Source organism: Pantherophis guttatus, chromosome 7 (genome assembly GCF_059756535.1).
Source record: "Pantherophis guttatus breed Tessera chromosome 7, ASM5975653v1, whole genome shotgun sequence".
NCBI lineage: Eukaryota > Metazoa > Chordata > Lepidosauria > Squamata > Colubridae > Pantherophis > Pantherophis guttatus.
In genome coordinates, this window is record NC_142069.1 from 14184594 (window position 1) to 14197489 (window position 12896).

General features: G+C 40.8%; 1 protein-coding gene across 2 annotated transcripts in view; it reads right to left on the reverse strand.

Moving 5' to 3' along the window:
* PTPRO (protein tyrosine phosphatase receptor type O) overlaps positions 1-12896 on the reverse strand; it is a 160958-nt gene that overhangs the window by 26422 nt on the left and 121640 nt on the right. For both annotated transcript variants that reach the window (XM_034403317.3, XM_087873664.1), the window contains 4 exons: positions 11656-11788; positions 9960-10080; positions 8033-8101; positions 25-108 (listed from right to left, as the gene is read on the reverse strand). In XM_034403317.3, the coding sequence (XP_034259208.2) occupies positions 25-108; positions 8033-8101; positions 9960-10080; positions 11656-11788 (407 nt within the window). The remainder of the gene's footprint in view (positions 1-24; positions 109-8032; positions 8102-9959; positions 10081-11655; positions 11789-12896) is intronic.

The following is a 12896-nucleotide window of genomic DNA, read 5'->3' on the forward strand; positions in this document are numbered from 1 at the left end:
GCAGAAGAAGATAATATGACTTACCAAGGGTTAATATAAAATGCCAAGAGATAATCAGTCCAAAGGCAGGAGGGTAACAGAGTTAGGAAAGCAAAGACACTCCTACGCCTGTGAGTATTAATAGATAACATACACAGATTTTTTTGGTCAGAAAAAAAAAAAGCAAGATTATTAATATGGCAAACAGAAGTCAATACAGCAATTTGTCATTTGTTAGACTTGGGCAGTCAGAGATCCCAGAAGAAGTAACAGAGGGACTTAGAGACTCCCTAAATTTGGTTGGTGCTGAACTCTTCATCAGGCAAAGAAGTCTGCAATTACAATTAAGGCTACGTGATGAAAAAGAGAAAGAAAAGGTGCACCCATTTTTTTAAGGATGCAACAAATGTCTGCATTTAATTTATTTCTTTATTAAAGAAATTTGAATGCCTGACCATTCCACCAAAGGCAACTCTGGGCAACCCACAACAATCATTTGTGCTATTTTCTGCAGAAAGAGAAGCGTAGCTAACAACTAAAGCTGACAATCCTTGAATGTCCCAGACACTCCTGCATTATGACGTGAGTGCTAAAAGAAGGAAAGGAAGGAAGATGGAGACGAGAAGACATTTCATGAGCTCATACATCAGATTGCCCAGTCTTTCAAGCGGTAGGTGTGGGGTCTTATTGAAAAAGTTCTCGTGAGATTAGACGGGTATCACATGAAATCTCAAACAAGGTCATGACTGAGGGAGATGAAATATAAATAGCTATCCCCCCCCCATATTTTTACTTTATTTGATAGAATAAGGGCACTACTTGAAGTCCAGTAGCTACTTTAATGTTCACATGTGTAATATTAACAAACTTTGAACTCTTTTGGATATGGAGGAGAGAGAGAGAGAAGTTTGGGGGGGGGTAAGAAAGAATTAAATACAGTAATAGTCAATGCTTTAGTTTCTAGGTCTTATGGAGAGACCTTAGTTCCAATGCCTTATGGAGACTTGGAACTGTTTCCTAGCCTAGGATTAGAGCAGGGGTGTCAAACTCATGACCCGTGGGCTGGATGTGTCATGTGCTGGCTCTGCCCCCACCCGGTTTAGCAAAGGGGGAAAAAGTCCCGATACATCACGTGACGCCTTGACGCCGCAAGTTTGACACCCGAGAGTCTCAGTCTCTCTCCCTCCTCCCTCTCTCTCTCCCTCTCTCGTTCTCTTATCTATATCTCTTATCCATTATCTCTATAATCTATCTATATCTATCTATCTATCTATCTATCTATCTATCTATCATCTATCATCTATCTATCATCTATCTATCTATCTATCTATCTATCTATCTATCTATCTATCTATCTATCTAATCTATCATCTATCTATCTATCTATCTATCTATCTATCTATCTATCTATCTAATCTATCATCTATCTATCTATCTATCTATCTATCTATCTATCTATCTAATCTATCATCTATCTATCTATCTATCTATATCATCTATCTATCTATCTATCTATCTATCTATCTATCTATCTATCTATCATCTATCTATCTATCTATCTATATCATCTATCTATCTATCTATCTATCTATCTATCTATCTATCTATCTATCATCTCTAATCAATCAATCAATCAGGATAGATCTGGAAGGGACCTTGGAGGTCTTCTAATCAACCCACGGCTCAAGCAGGAGACCCTGCACCATTTCAGATAGCTGGTTGTCCAGTCTTTTCTTAAAAACCTCCAGGGATGAAGCATCTACAACTTCTGAAGGCCAGCTGTTCCACTGGTTGATTGTCCTCACTGTTCGGAAGTTTCTCCTTAGTTCTAGGTTACTTCTCTCCTTGATTAGTTTCCATCCATTGTTTCTTATCTTGCCTTCTGGTGCTTTGGAAAATAGACTGAACCCCTCTTCTTTGTGGCAGCCCCTCAAATACTGGAATACTTCTATCATGTCACCCCTCATTCTTCTTTTTCTCTAGACTCCAATTCCTGCAACCGTTCTTCATATGTTTTTGTCTCCAGGTCTTTAATAATCTTAGTTGCTCTTCTTTGGTCTTACTAAGGATTTATCTATTCTCTCTCTCTCTCTTTCACTCTCCCTCCCTCCCTCATGTGACCTGATTGCCGAGCACCTGACATGTGGTAAAATGGCCACAGGGATTGTGTGTGTGTGTGTGTGTGTGTGGGGAATACTTCAGAACTTCAAAACTGGATCATAAGTACCCCTAGGAGATCCATTGCAACGTCGAATGGTTGTTAAGTGACCACTAGTAAGCCAAGGAGTACCTGTATCTCTTCTCTCACTCTGACACCCCAATTACATTTCTCCTCATTTGAATTGTATATATGAAGTTTACTGTATATTGTAGCACTGGGCTGTTGGGTTTTTAGTTCTTCTTTAGATTTTTCATGTCTGAGTCTTTAATTAGGATTACGTTTGAACTCCTGACTTTGATGCAGATTAAAACCCGCTTTTTCAAAGCAGCCCAAAAGATGTTAATGATATCTGTGAACAATTTTTTACTTCTGGGGGCTCAAGGAGGAAGTGAAGGTTGATTAGTTAATTAGCTACGTCAATATTTACAGGGAAAACTGGTAGCCGACATTCAGTTTGGAAGTTCATTACCGGAGGATCAGCTTCAATGCCATATCAAATCAATTTAGCCATTTGTGCCAGCTGATTGCACCCCATAAAATCCAAAGAATGACTTTCAAATTTATCCGGTCTTTAATCTAGCCATTAAATGGTCACCCCTGAGTATAGAGGCAATGCCTGATGGAATTTTTCTTCCAAACAGAATAACTTTCCTTTTTTTCTCTTTCTCTCTGATAAATGTATCTGCCTACAGGAATGGGTCTGCCCTCTTTTGAAATAAGACATAATGCAGAGACAAGCTAAAGAAATGAGATGTTTGCCTGCAGACGTTATGTGAAAACTTTTTCTGCTGAAGCCATATTTCTACAGAGAGGCTGGGAGCAAATGCCAGTAATAGACAAAATCAGAACAAAACATGGAATGAGATATAAAGCATGCATGGTTTCCTCTTTCAATACTTCTCTTTGCAGCATCTTCTCATTTTCCATGCTGCCCATATCCAAATCTCTAGCTGACTGCCGGGCTTTAGGTGGTATGGATAATTTTTTTAATGGGATGGGGGCTTGGCTTGGCTTGGCTTTCCAGGGGCCACATTGGACAGAATTGTGATGCAAAACGAGTAGAGGTTATGTGAACAGACAGGATTTATTTTCCTGTTTCTTAAATTTTATTTTTGTTTCTTTTAAATGATGTTCTCATGTTAGTTTTGTTAACAATTTTCAGAATTTTCTCTTTCAAGTTCCTCCCTCAGTTTTTAACAACTGGGTTTATTTATTTATTTTATTACATTCCTTGAAACGCCCATCTCGTTTCAAAGTGACTTTGGGAATTTTACAGCATAAAACATTTAAAATCATCCGTCATAAATATTCCTAACCCAATAAAATGAAAGTACTATCAAAGTGAAATCATGGTTACAAGATGGAGAAGAAGGGAGGGGGGGGAGTGTTTCTTAATTAATCAACCACCTCCAGTGTGATATTCTCCCCAATTGGGACCCCCCCCCAACCATCTGACAGAATCAGGTCTTAAGGCTCTTATAGAAAGTCAGAAGGGTGGGAGCCAATCTCACCTCAGGGGTTAAGATATTTTGGAATATTTTACCCCTTGAGGTGAGATTGTCCAAAGAAAGACACTCTGGATATTGTAAAAAAAATAAAATAAATGTGTTGCCCATCCCTTCTTCAGGCAATATTTCTTGGCTGGGGGATTCTGGGAGTTGAAGTCCACACATCAGGCCACACATCTTGAAGTGTCCCAAGTGGAGAAACACTACCCTTTTCTAAAATGTGCCTGACCATCCTCTTAGATCAGGGGTGTCAAACTGGATTTCTTTAAGGGCTGGTTCAGCATTGTAGTTCTTCTCTGCAGGCCGGTGGGGGATGGGATGGGTGGGATGTATGCCTCCTGCAGCACCCTGCCGGCCAAAATGGGGTGCAGGGGGTCCACGTGTGCCTCCCCTGCGCCTCATTGTCATCCTCCACGGCCTCCTTCAGCACTCTGCCAGCCATTTTTCACTCCATTTTCAGGCCCTTTTTCAACCCGAGTGCTGCAGGAGGCCATGGAGGGTGAAAACTAGGTGCGGTGGGTGGAGGTGGGGGCATTACGCACCCCGTTATAGCCACCAGAGGCACAGCGGGCTGATCCTTTGATATTTCCAGGCCGGTCCTGGGGGCCCGATTTAAGCATCCCGCAGGCCGGATCTGGCCCATGGGCCTTGAGTTTAACACCCCTGTCTTAGATCAGCAAGCCTTATGTTAAAAATGTCACTGTGTGCCACAATAACACACCTTCTTGGCTGTGGCCAAATCTATGGAAGGTGCTGATTCTGAAGAGAAATTTAGCTTCCTTTTTCTTGGCTTTTGAAATCATTCTTTTTATGGCAGCTTTGAGGACTGAAACCTAACAGAAAAGCAGAGTGGCCGTATTTTATTGCTTTTCTTGATATTTAGAGATGAAGATTTCTATTGAGATGCTGACATCCCTATCCCAGAGGGTGGCTATTAAATTAATCAACAAAAATAGGAATATGTTTACATTAAAATGGGGGTGGGGAAGATATATGTCTGTGATAGTGAGGATGGAAGGCTGCCAACCCAGAATGGATTGGTTCTCAGCTGAATCCAAGTGCAGAAAAGCAATACAATACAGGTAGTTCTCGACTTACAACCATTTGAAATTACAACAGCACTGAAGATGGTGATTTATTACCGGTCCTCACATTTACAACCATTGCAATATCTCCAGGGTTTCATGGTCAAAATTTAGGTAACTGGCAACCAGCATATATTTGCAACATCTCCAGAGTCATAGGATTTGTGGCCTTCCTAGCCTGGTTACAACAGTCATTGGAGGTAGCTGGATTCACTGAACAACCATGCGATTCACTTAACAACCGCAGCAATTTGTTTAACAACCATGGCAATAAAAAGGTTGTAAAACTAGGCACAATTTGTTGAACAGGTACCTTGTTTAGCAAGAGAAATTCTAGTCCCGATTGTGGTCATAATTCAGGGGACTGCCTATATTCCAGGATAGGCAGGTCAGAAGTCCAATGTAGACTAAGCTTGTTAACAAAACATACACAAGCTAACACTACTTTTATTATAAGATGACAGTAATAGAATCTTGTAAGTCTGAATGTGCTTCCCCCACCTCTCTTTTTTCTTTATGAGAATTAGGGAGGGTTCTGTCTGAGATACTTTCTCAAATTACATTTCTGCCCCAGGCTAAGATTTCTTGTATCTAATCACTGTCTTGGTTGCATCTCTTCTTCCTGTTCTCAAGGTTATTCCTTCTTCCCATTACAGGTACATTTCTCTAGCTTGGTCCCAAAAGCATAAAAGAATTGCTTAAATGTGGTTGTTGTGAAGGACAAAATCCTCAGATTTAATTAATAACTTGCATGTATTTGTCAAAATCCTGTCCAGAAAATCATGGAAAATGAGATTCGTGTAAGTTTGAAAGACCGACAATGCCCTCTTGAGGCTGAAAAATAGGACTCAAATTTTCTTCTTGATAAAAAGGTAAAAGTACCGGCACGAGTGGAGACAAGATGGATAAAGACTGCTATAAGTTGTCACTGATATTCTTTTTTCTTAGTTAAGATATCTCTGCATTTGCTATGCTTTGTGAGAATCTAAGCTCTACAAAATGCAGCACGGCTTCCTCCAATTTTTTACAAGAACAACAAACTTCTATTTCAGTTGGGCTGAAAAAGAATGATTTGCCCCAAATCACCCTGAACTTCCATAGCTGAGGACAGTCTTGAATCTTCCCATTCTTCGTTGGTGCTCTTGCAACACAAAACAGGGAAATTTCTCCCTAGCTCTAGGTTGGTTCTCTCCTTGATTACTTTCCATCCATTGCTTCTTGTCCTGAGCTCAGGTGCTTTGGGGGGTCAACCTATTCTCCAAAGCACCTGAAGGAAGGACAACGGATGGCAACTATTTTTCGGAGTATAAGACGCACCTTTCCCCCCCAAAAAAGAAGGTGAAAATCTGGGTGCGTCTTATACTCCGAATGTAGCCCCGCCCAGCTTCTCAAACGGAGGTTTCAGAGGCTGAAAAAAGCATCAGAAACAGAGCTTCAGAAAAGAAGCCCCCAAACAGAGCTTCAGAGGCTTTTTTCTGAAGCTCTGTTTCGGAGGCTTTCAGAGGCAGGAAAAAAAGTTTTTTCTGATTTCAGAGGCAGAAAACAAAGCAAAAAAAAAGGCAAGGCAAAGAACTCACAATCAAGGAACCTGTTGCTAAAATTAACCTCTGGGAACAGCTGATTGGGAGTATTCCGGGAGGCTGATCCACCTGCCAATCAGCTTTTTTCTTATTTTCCTCCCCAAAAACTAAGGTGCATCTTATACTCCAGTGAGTCTTATACTCCGAAAAATACGGTAATCAAGGAGAGAAGCAACCTGCAATTAAAGAGAAATTTCCTGACAGTGAGTACAATTAATCAGTGGAATGGTTTGCCTCCGGAGGTTGTGGGTTCTCCCACACTGGAGGTTTTTAAGAGGAGACTGGATAACCAGTCTGAATTTGTCTGAAATTGTATAGGGTTTCCTGCTTGAGAAGGAGTTGGACTAGAAGACCTCCAAGGTCCCTCCCAATTCTGTTATTCTGCCAGCCCCAAATGTCATTGAATAGCATGCTAGGAGCTACATGTCCCCCATTCTCCCCCATCTCACAGAAATGGTCAGACAGTTGGACTAAGAAGACCTCCAAGGTCTCTCCCAACCCCAAATTGATTTAATTTAAAGTTCCCTTAATAAATATAGTTAAATATAATAACGGATAACTTCTCAGATGTTTAGTAATTTCCACCTTACACATTGCAATTGGGCGACGCCCTTTGGAAGACCTATAAGGACTGCAAGCAAGTTTTCCAGGAATTGTATGGAGCCCTGAACAAGTGTGATGTTTACTTAATGACTGCAGTTTTCGCTTAATGAGGCTGCATTCACTTAATGACCACTGCAAAATAAGGTCATAAATTATGGCAATCATAAAGTGGATCATCGCACCGGCCTTGAAATTTCTCATTTTTAACTGAAGCGCAAAGATATTAAATAATTTAATTGGATGAGTTAATTGGCTCTATCACTTTGAGGATCTCCCTCTCTCCCTCCCTCCCTCCCTCCCTCTCTCTTTCTTTCTCTCTCTCTCTCTCCCTCTTATAAAAGGGTTCACTGTATTCTGTTTTCAGCTTCTGGGAAAAAGAATGAAAAACCACACCAAGACAAAGAAAAAAAGTACATGTAGAAAACACATTAAAAATTAAAGCTTACTGATATATTTTAAAGCACTATTACCACAATAGTTAGCCTTGCTCTTTACATTGTGCTTCGAAAATCTGGCCAAATAAAAGGCATTTCCTCTCAGTCAGCACAGGTGCAATCTTCCTGCAATTTTTCTTGACCTTTAAAAGCCATTTTTCAGGTTCATGGTGCCCATTTTCTTTTAGAAGCACCCATAAATAAGGAGACTACATTCTACATGTACTCCCATAAACAAAAGAGATTTCCACTTCTTTGAGTTCTGAAGCTGCAGCTCTTACAGCCTAACTGTGACTGCCACAAACATTGTAATGCCGTTTTAATTAGGAAAAACATAATACTTTCTGATCCTTTAATAGCAATTTTGGATTAGATGATAATGATTTGAGATAACCCAGTCCCTACACTCTATTGGACTGCCCAAACTGTTATGGAAATTAGAGTTGCACAGAAAGTTTCTCAAGCAAAGATTAATTCCGTAATTTGAAATGTTCTTACCTCATGTCAGAAGAAATAATACTCTACTATATTAAAGCAATTTTTTAAAGAGAAAGATCACCAGGATCTAATGGCTAGACTTTCAATATTAATATCCAGCTTAAAGGAGTCAATGTAACAATTATGCATTGCAATACAGGAGGGGGGAAACCTATATTGCAAATCTTCTGAGATATATACCTACCAGTTGTACGGGAGTTTCCCATCTCTTTCCAATGAAGCAAAATTCACAAATGTTCCTGCTCCACACTCCCTAGTTTGGAAGATTCAGAGTTATTATTGATGGACTTAAAAAAAAAAAAATCACATATCTTGGCAGAAAGTCTATCACTTTAAACTTAAACAAGGTAAACTAGGCTGTTTTGTATGAGGATGTTTAAACCTGCTGTTTAATGCTGTTAGATGTTGTTAGTTTCCAAGAACAGTTCTTGTTGTCTGCTTGGAATGCAAATTAGGATAGGATTAGAGTCCTGAAATAAATGACAGCCCACAGCTGCCCCACCTCTGCCGTTGCTCAACACCTTGATTTAGAAAACAGTTTTGTCATAAGCCAGAAAATTTCCCAGAAGCAACACTACTGCATAAATGAGCTGTTTAATGGGTTTTTACTGAAAACTGTGAGGATAGTGATAAAAGATCGGCATGGAGTTTAGGAACCTTAGCAACCAAAAATATGCACAGATGTGAAACTAGCGCTGAACTTGATGTTGTAACAGAAGGGCTAGGTGGGAAATTTAACATCTTCAAGCTCAAAATGTAAAAGTAATTTGCTGCAGTATTGCGTGCAAAAGAGATGCAGTGGTCCACAATCTTTTGGGCATCAGGGACCAGTTCTGCGGGAAACAATTTTCCCATGGACTGGGGGCAGTGGTTTTGCACGCTGCCTAGCTCCCATGCAAACTCAGATGAAGTTTTGCTCACTTGCACATCTTGGTTCCTAACTGGCTGGGGACCAGTACCACTCCGCAGCCTGGGACTTGGGGGACCCCTGCTATATACAGTTTATGTGTGTGTGCATAATATGATATCTAGCCGATTGGAGAATAGGTCTTTATAAGAATGTACTGGTCAGCTGAAGTCTGGGAATTACTGGAGCAACATGGAAATCAGTTATAGTTATATACTGTAATCCTAAATATGATTGCTAAAAGTAAGCTCCATTGAACATAATGTTGGACTTTGGACTAAACTGGGTGAGCAAATCAAATTTTTATTCAGGACAAATCCAACAATCTGTTCGTTTAAAGACTGCCTTCTGATGTTGCTACATGTCTGTGGGATCAGAGAGCTTTGATTTATACTGGCAAGAGGGTGATGTTAATCTTCAGATAAAGAATGGGAATGGAAGGGGTAGGGGCCTTAAAGCAAAAAAAAAAAGTCTGCTAGAGAGACAGCAAGAGAACCATCGTGCTGGAAGACATCTGCCTCAATCTGATGTCCTCCAAATGTGTTGGACTATCTAGGAGTCTCTAGGAGCCTCTCTAGAAGTCTCTGGAGGCTGGGGACAGCAAAAAAGTCACTTCCTGTCCCACTGGGAGTCAGGAAATGGGCCCTTTCAACCTCCGTAGGGCCTCCAAGGGAGTGGGAAAGGTTGTTTTCACCCTTCCCAGTTAAATAGAGAGGATCTGGAGCCAGGTAAGAAAGAAAAACGGGCCTTCCCCACCCCCCCAGGCCCTCCAGAGGCAGGAAACAGCCTGTTTTCCTACTTCTGGTAGACCCAGAAGGCCTGAAAATCAGTTGGCCAGCGCACGCATGCGCCCCAGAGCTGAACTGGCGTGCCCACTAATATGGCTCCACGTGCCACCTGTGACACGCATGCCATAGGTTCGCCATCACGGATATAGGGTTTCCTGCTTGAGCAGGGGACTGGACTGGAAGACCTCCGAGGTGCCTTCCAACCTTGTTATTCTATGTTCTGTATGCAAATGAACTAATCTTCATTATGTACTTCTGGGGTGAATCTACTGGAAACCTTAAAGCCATCAAAAATCCATCTACATATCCTCATGTTAAATGTTAGGCTCCGTGGAACAATTCGTACTGCTTCCGTGTTACATATAGAACTTTCATCCCTTAAGAAGACCTTGATATTAGAAGGTGTGTTGTCCTACCTGGCCATTTGTAGATGTTTTCTCCGAAGAACCACCAATGTTACAAGCAAGAGCCCTATCAGAAGAATGCTCAGAATGGCAAGAATAGAAATCACCACCACGTTAGGATTGATCTCCACAACTGCAAATGGCAACAAGGGATCCAGGTTAAGGAAAGCAATTGATGGTACAATTGAAGAGCCTTGATGGTACAGTGGTCTAAGCACCCTGTTATTAACACAGCTGCCTGCAATTACTGCTGGTTCGAATCTCTCCAAGGCTCAAGGTTGACTCAGCCTTCCATCCTTTCTAAGGTAGGTGAAATGAGGACCCAGTTTGTGGGGGCAATAAGCTGACTTTGTATAAAATATACAAAAGTATGAAGGCTATTGCTTAACGCATTGTAAGCCGCCCTGAGTCTCCGGAAAAGGGCGGCATATAAATCAAATTAAAAAAAATAAAAATATGATACTAACATTCCCATAAAGTGGCATGATAAAATAAAAAAAGATGTGAAACATTGACTTCTGCCAGTGGCTTTCTAATTCTGGAGGTTTTCTTTTTTCTAATATTCTCAGAAAATATATTTGAATTTTTAGATTTGTTCAATGAACAAATCATGTGAATTAACCAGTAACCCATACATGCTTAACTCTGGCTCCCTTCATTGAGAAGACAGAAGTGGATAGAAGACTGCAGCCTAAAACTGACACTCTGGTATGGCCAATGTCAGCCAGAAAACAAGTCTTTGCATAATGATTGAAGGCTATTAAATAAAAGGATGAGGCAGATCTCCCTTCTAACAAGAGCCAAGTTCTAAGGAAAACATCTGCATGATATCATATTGGCGGGGTTCATCTATTTCACTCATGTTTAAACCAGTGGTGGGATCCTACCGGTTTAACAACCAGTTCGGTGATCGCGCACCTCTCACTCGCACTATGCGTGCACCCACACCAGATGTGTGCTATGCACGGGTGCGCAAATGAACGAAAAATCATGTTCCATATTAGTGCTAGGGAATTAAAACAGCTGACATGCGGCAATCCACTCTGCCACGGTAATCAGCTGCAAAGATATAAGTAAGTAAAGCGCAGGGGTGGGCAGGTGGGCCCAGCTGATCGTTGGAGCTACCGGTTTGCCCGAACCGGTAGAATCCCACCCCTGCTTTAAACCCTGATTTGCAAACCATAACAACTGACATTACACAAAAACAAACAAATCACATTATATATGAACCCTAACACAGAATAAATAGATACGGGCAATTCTCATTATTCTTTGTAGTAATGTTCTCTGAAAATGCCATGAGTACCAAATTAATAATGCTGAAACCTCAGCTGGGGACACACACATAAGGTAATCTCAGTGTTTTGCTGTCCTGCATGTCCACCAATAATCATGACAGCACCAAGATTTTAGACTTACAAATAGCTTTTAATGAATAAGAAAATTTCCAAATACAGAACTCACAAATAATGAGGATTGCCTGTAAATAAAGGATGATTACATAATACCCATTTCTGATATATTTCAAATTACACCAGTGGTTCTTTTGATGATTCAGTCTAACCCCTCTGTTCAAATTAGAAATGGGAAGGGGAAAGCATTCAATCTGATTGTGTGTTATACACACACACACACACACACACACACACACACACACACACACAGTTGGAGAAATGCTTAGTTGGAGAATTTGAAGAACTCGGCTCACCCATAGTGGAAACTGCAATATAGGTGGGGACACTGGGGCTGTTATGACTGAAACTTGTAACACTGCAGTTGTAGGAAGTAGCAGGCAGAAGGCTGGAGACTGTCACGACATGAGAAGATACGGTAACTGGTTCCTGTATTATATTGGGAAGGAGGAAAGTGCAAGGTTAGGAATTTTTTTCCCCCCTACTTCTGATTTTACGCAGGATTTGAAACCAGAGGGCCATGCACATCAACTTAGCTATGAGCTCATCCTCGCATTTTTTTTGTTCCAAGGAAGAGATTATATGGGTGCATTGTGGAACACCCATCCAGTCCACTGTTTGTTTAGTTAGTTACCACTTCTCTAAATATGAGGATATTGCAAGACATAGGGATGAAACTGTGCACAGCATGGGTCCACAATAAAGCCATTCAATGACAGTTTTACCATATTTCTATTGCGATAAACCGCATCCTGGTTTATGCAACAGTCTCATATATTGCTCTTTATGCTTGTCAGCATGCAACGTGCGTCAGAGACAAAATGAGAGTTCAGGTGGTTCAATCCTGAGTGTAAGGAGTCAACCTGTCATTCTTTTGCTCGTGGTCTTTAGCATGATTTGTTTATTCAGGCAACCATTTGGCCTCCTTTTCTATAATTATATCCTCCTTTTTAAAAGCAAGTTCTAGAAAGTAGTACAATCCTACATTTTATCCTTGGCTGAAGGCAGCAATTGGGTATTGATATCTCTGGCATCCCTGCTTTGGGAAACTCTTCTTCTCAATATGTCTTCCATAGTTATAAGCACTAGTAGTGTGGGATTAGGGAAAATTGAAGTCCAACCTCCTATATAAGATTTCAGGTAATGATGAGCGACATAGTACAAAAAAGAAAGATCTATTAGCTCATGCTTGTATGCTAATAGAGAATAGTTCTCCAGTTGCTCAACCAGAGAATCCAACCTTATCTGAAAGGTAGTAAACTTTTGCATAGGTTCTCTCTTAAGACAACCCATTGTTTTCAGTTGGAGTTAGTTAGATCAATTCACTCCCTTGGGTGAGTGGGCTTAATTTTAAGACATGCACATTATTACATAGTATTTAAGATAGCTAATATAGGGAATAATGGATTGGCTTAGAGTTAGTAATATTTAGAGCAGGGGTCCCCAATCTCCGGCCCACGGCCACTAGCGGGCCATAACTGATTCAGAACTGGGCTGTGCGAGGGGCAGGTGCTTGCACTCAAACATGAAGCTCCAT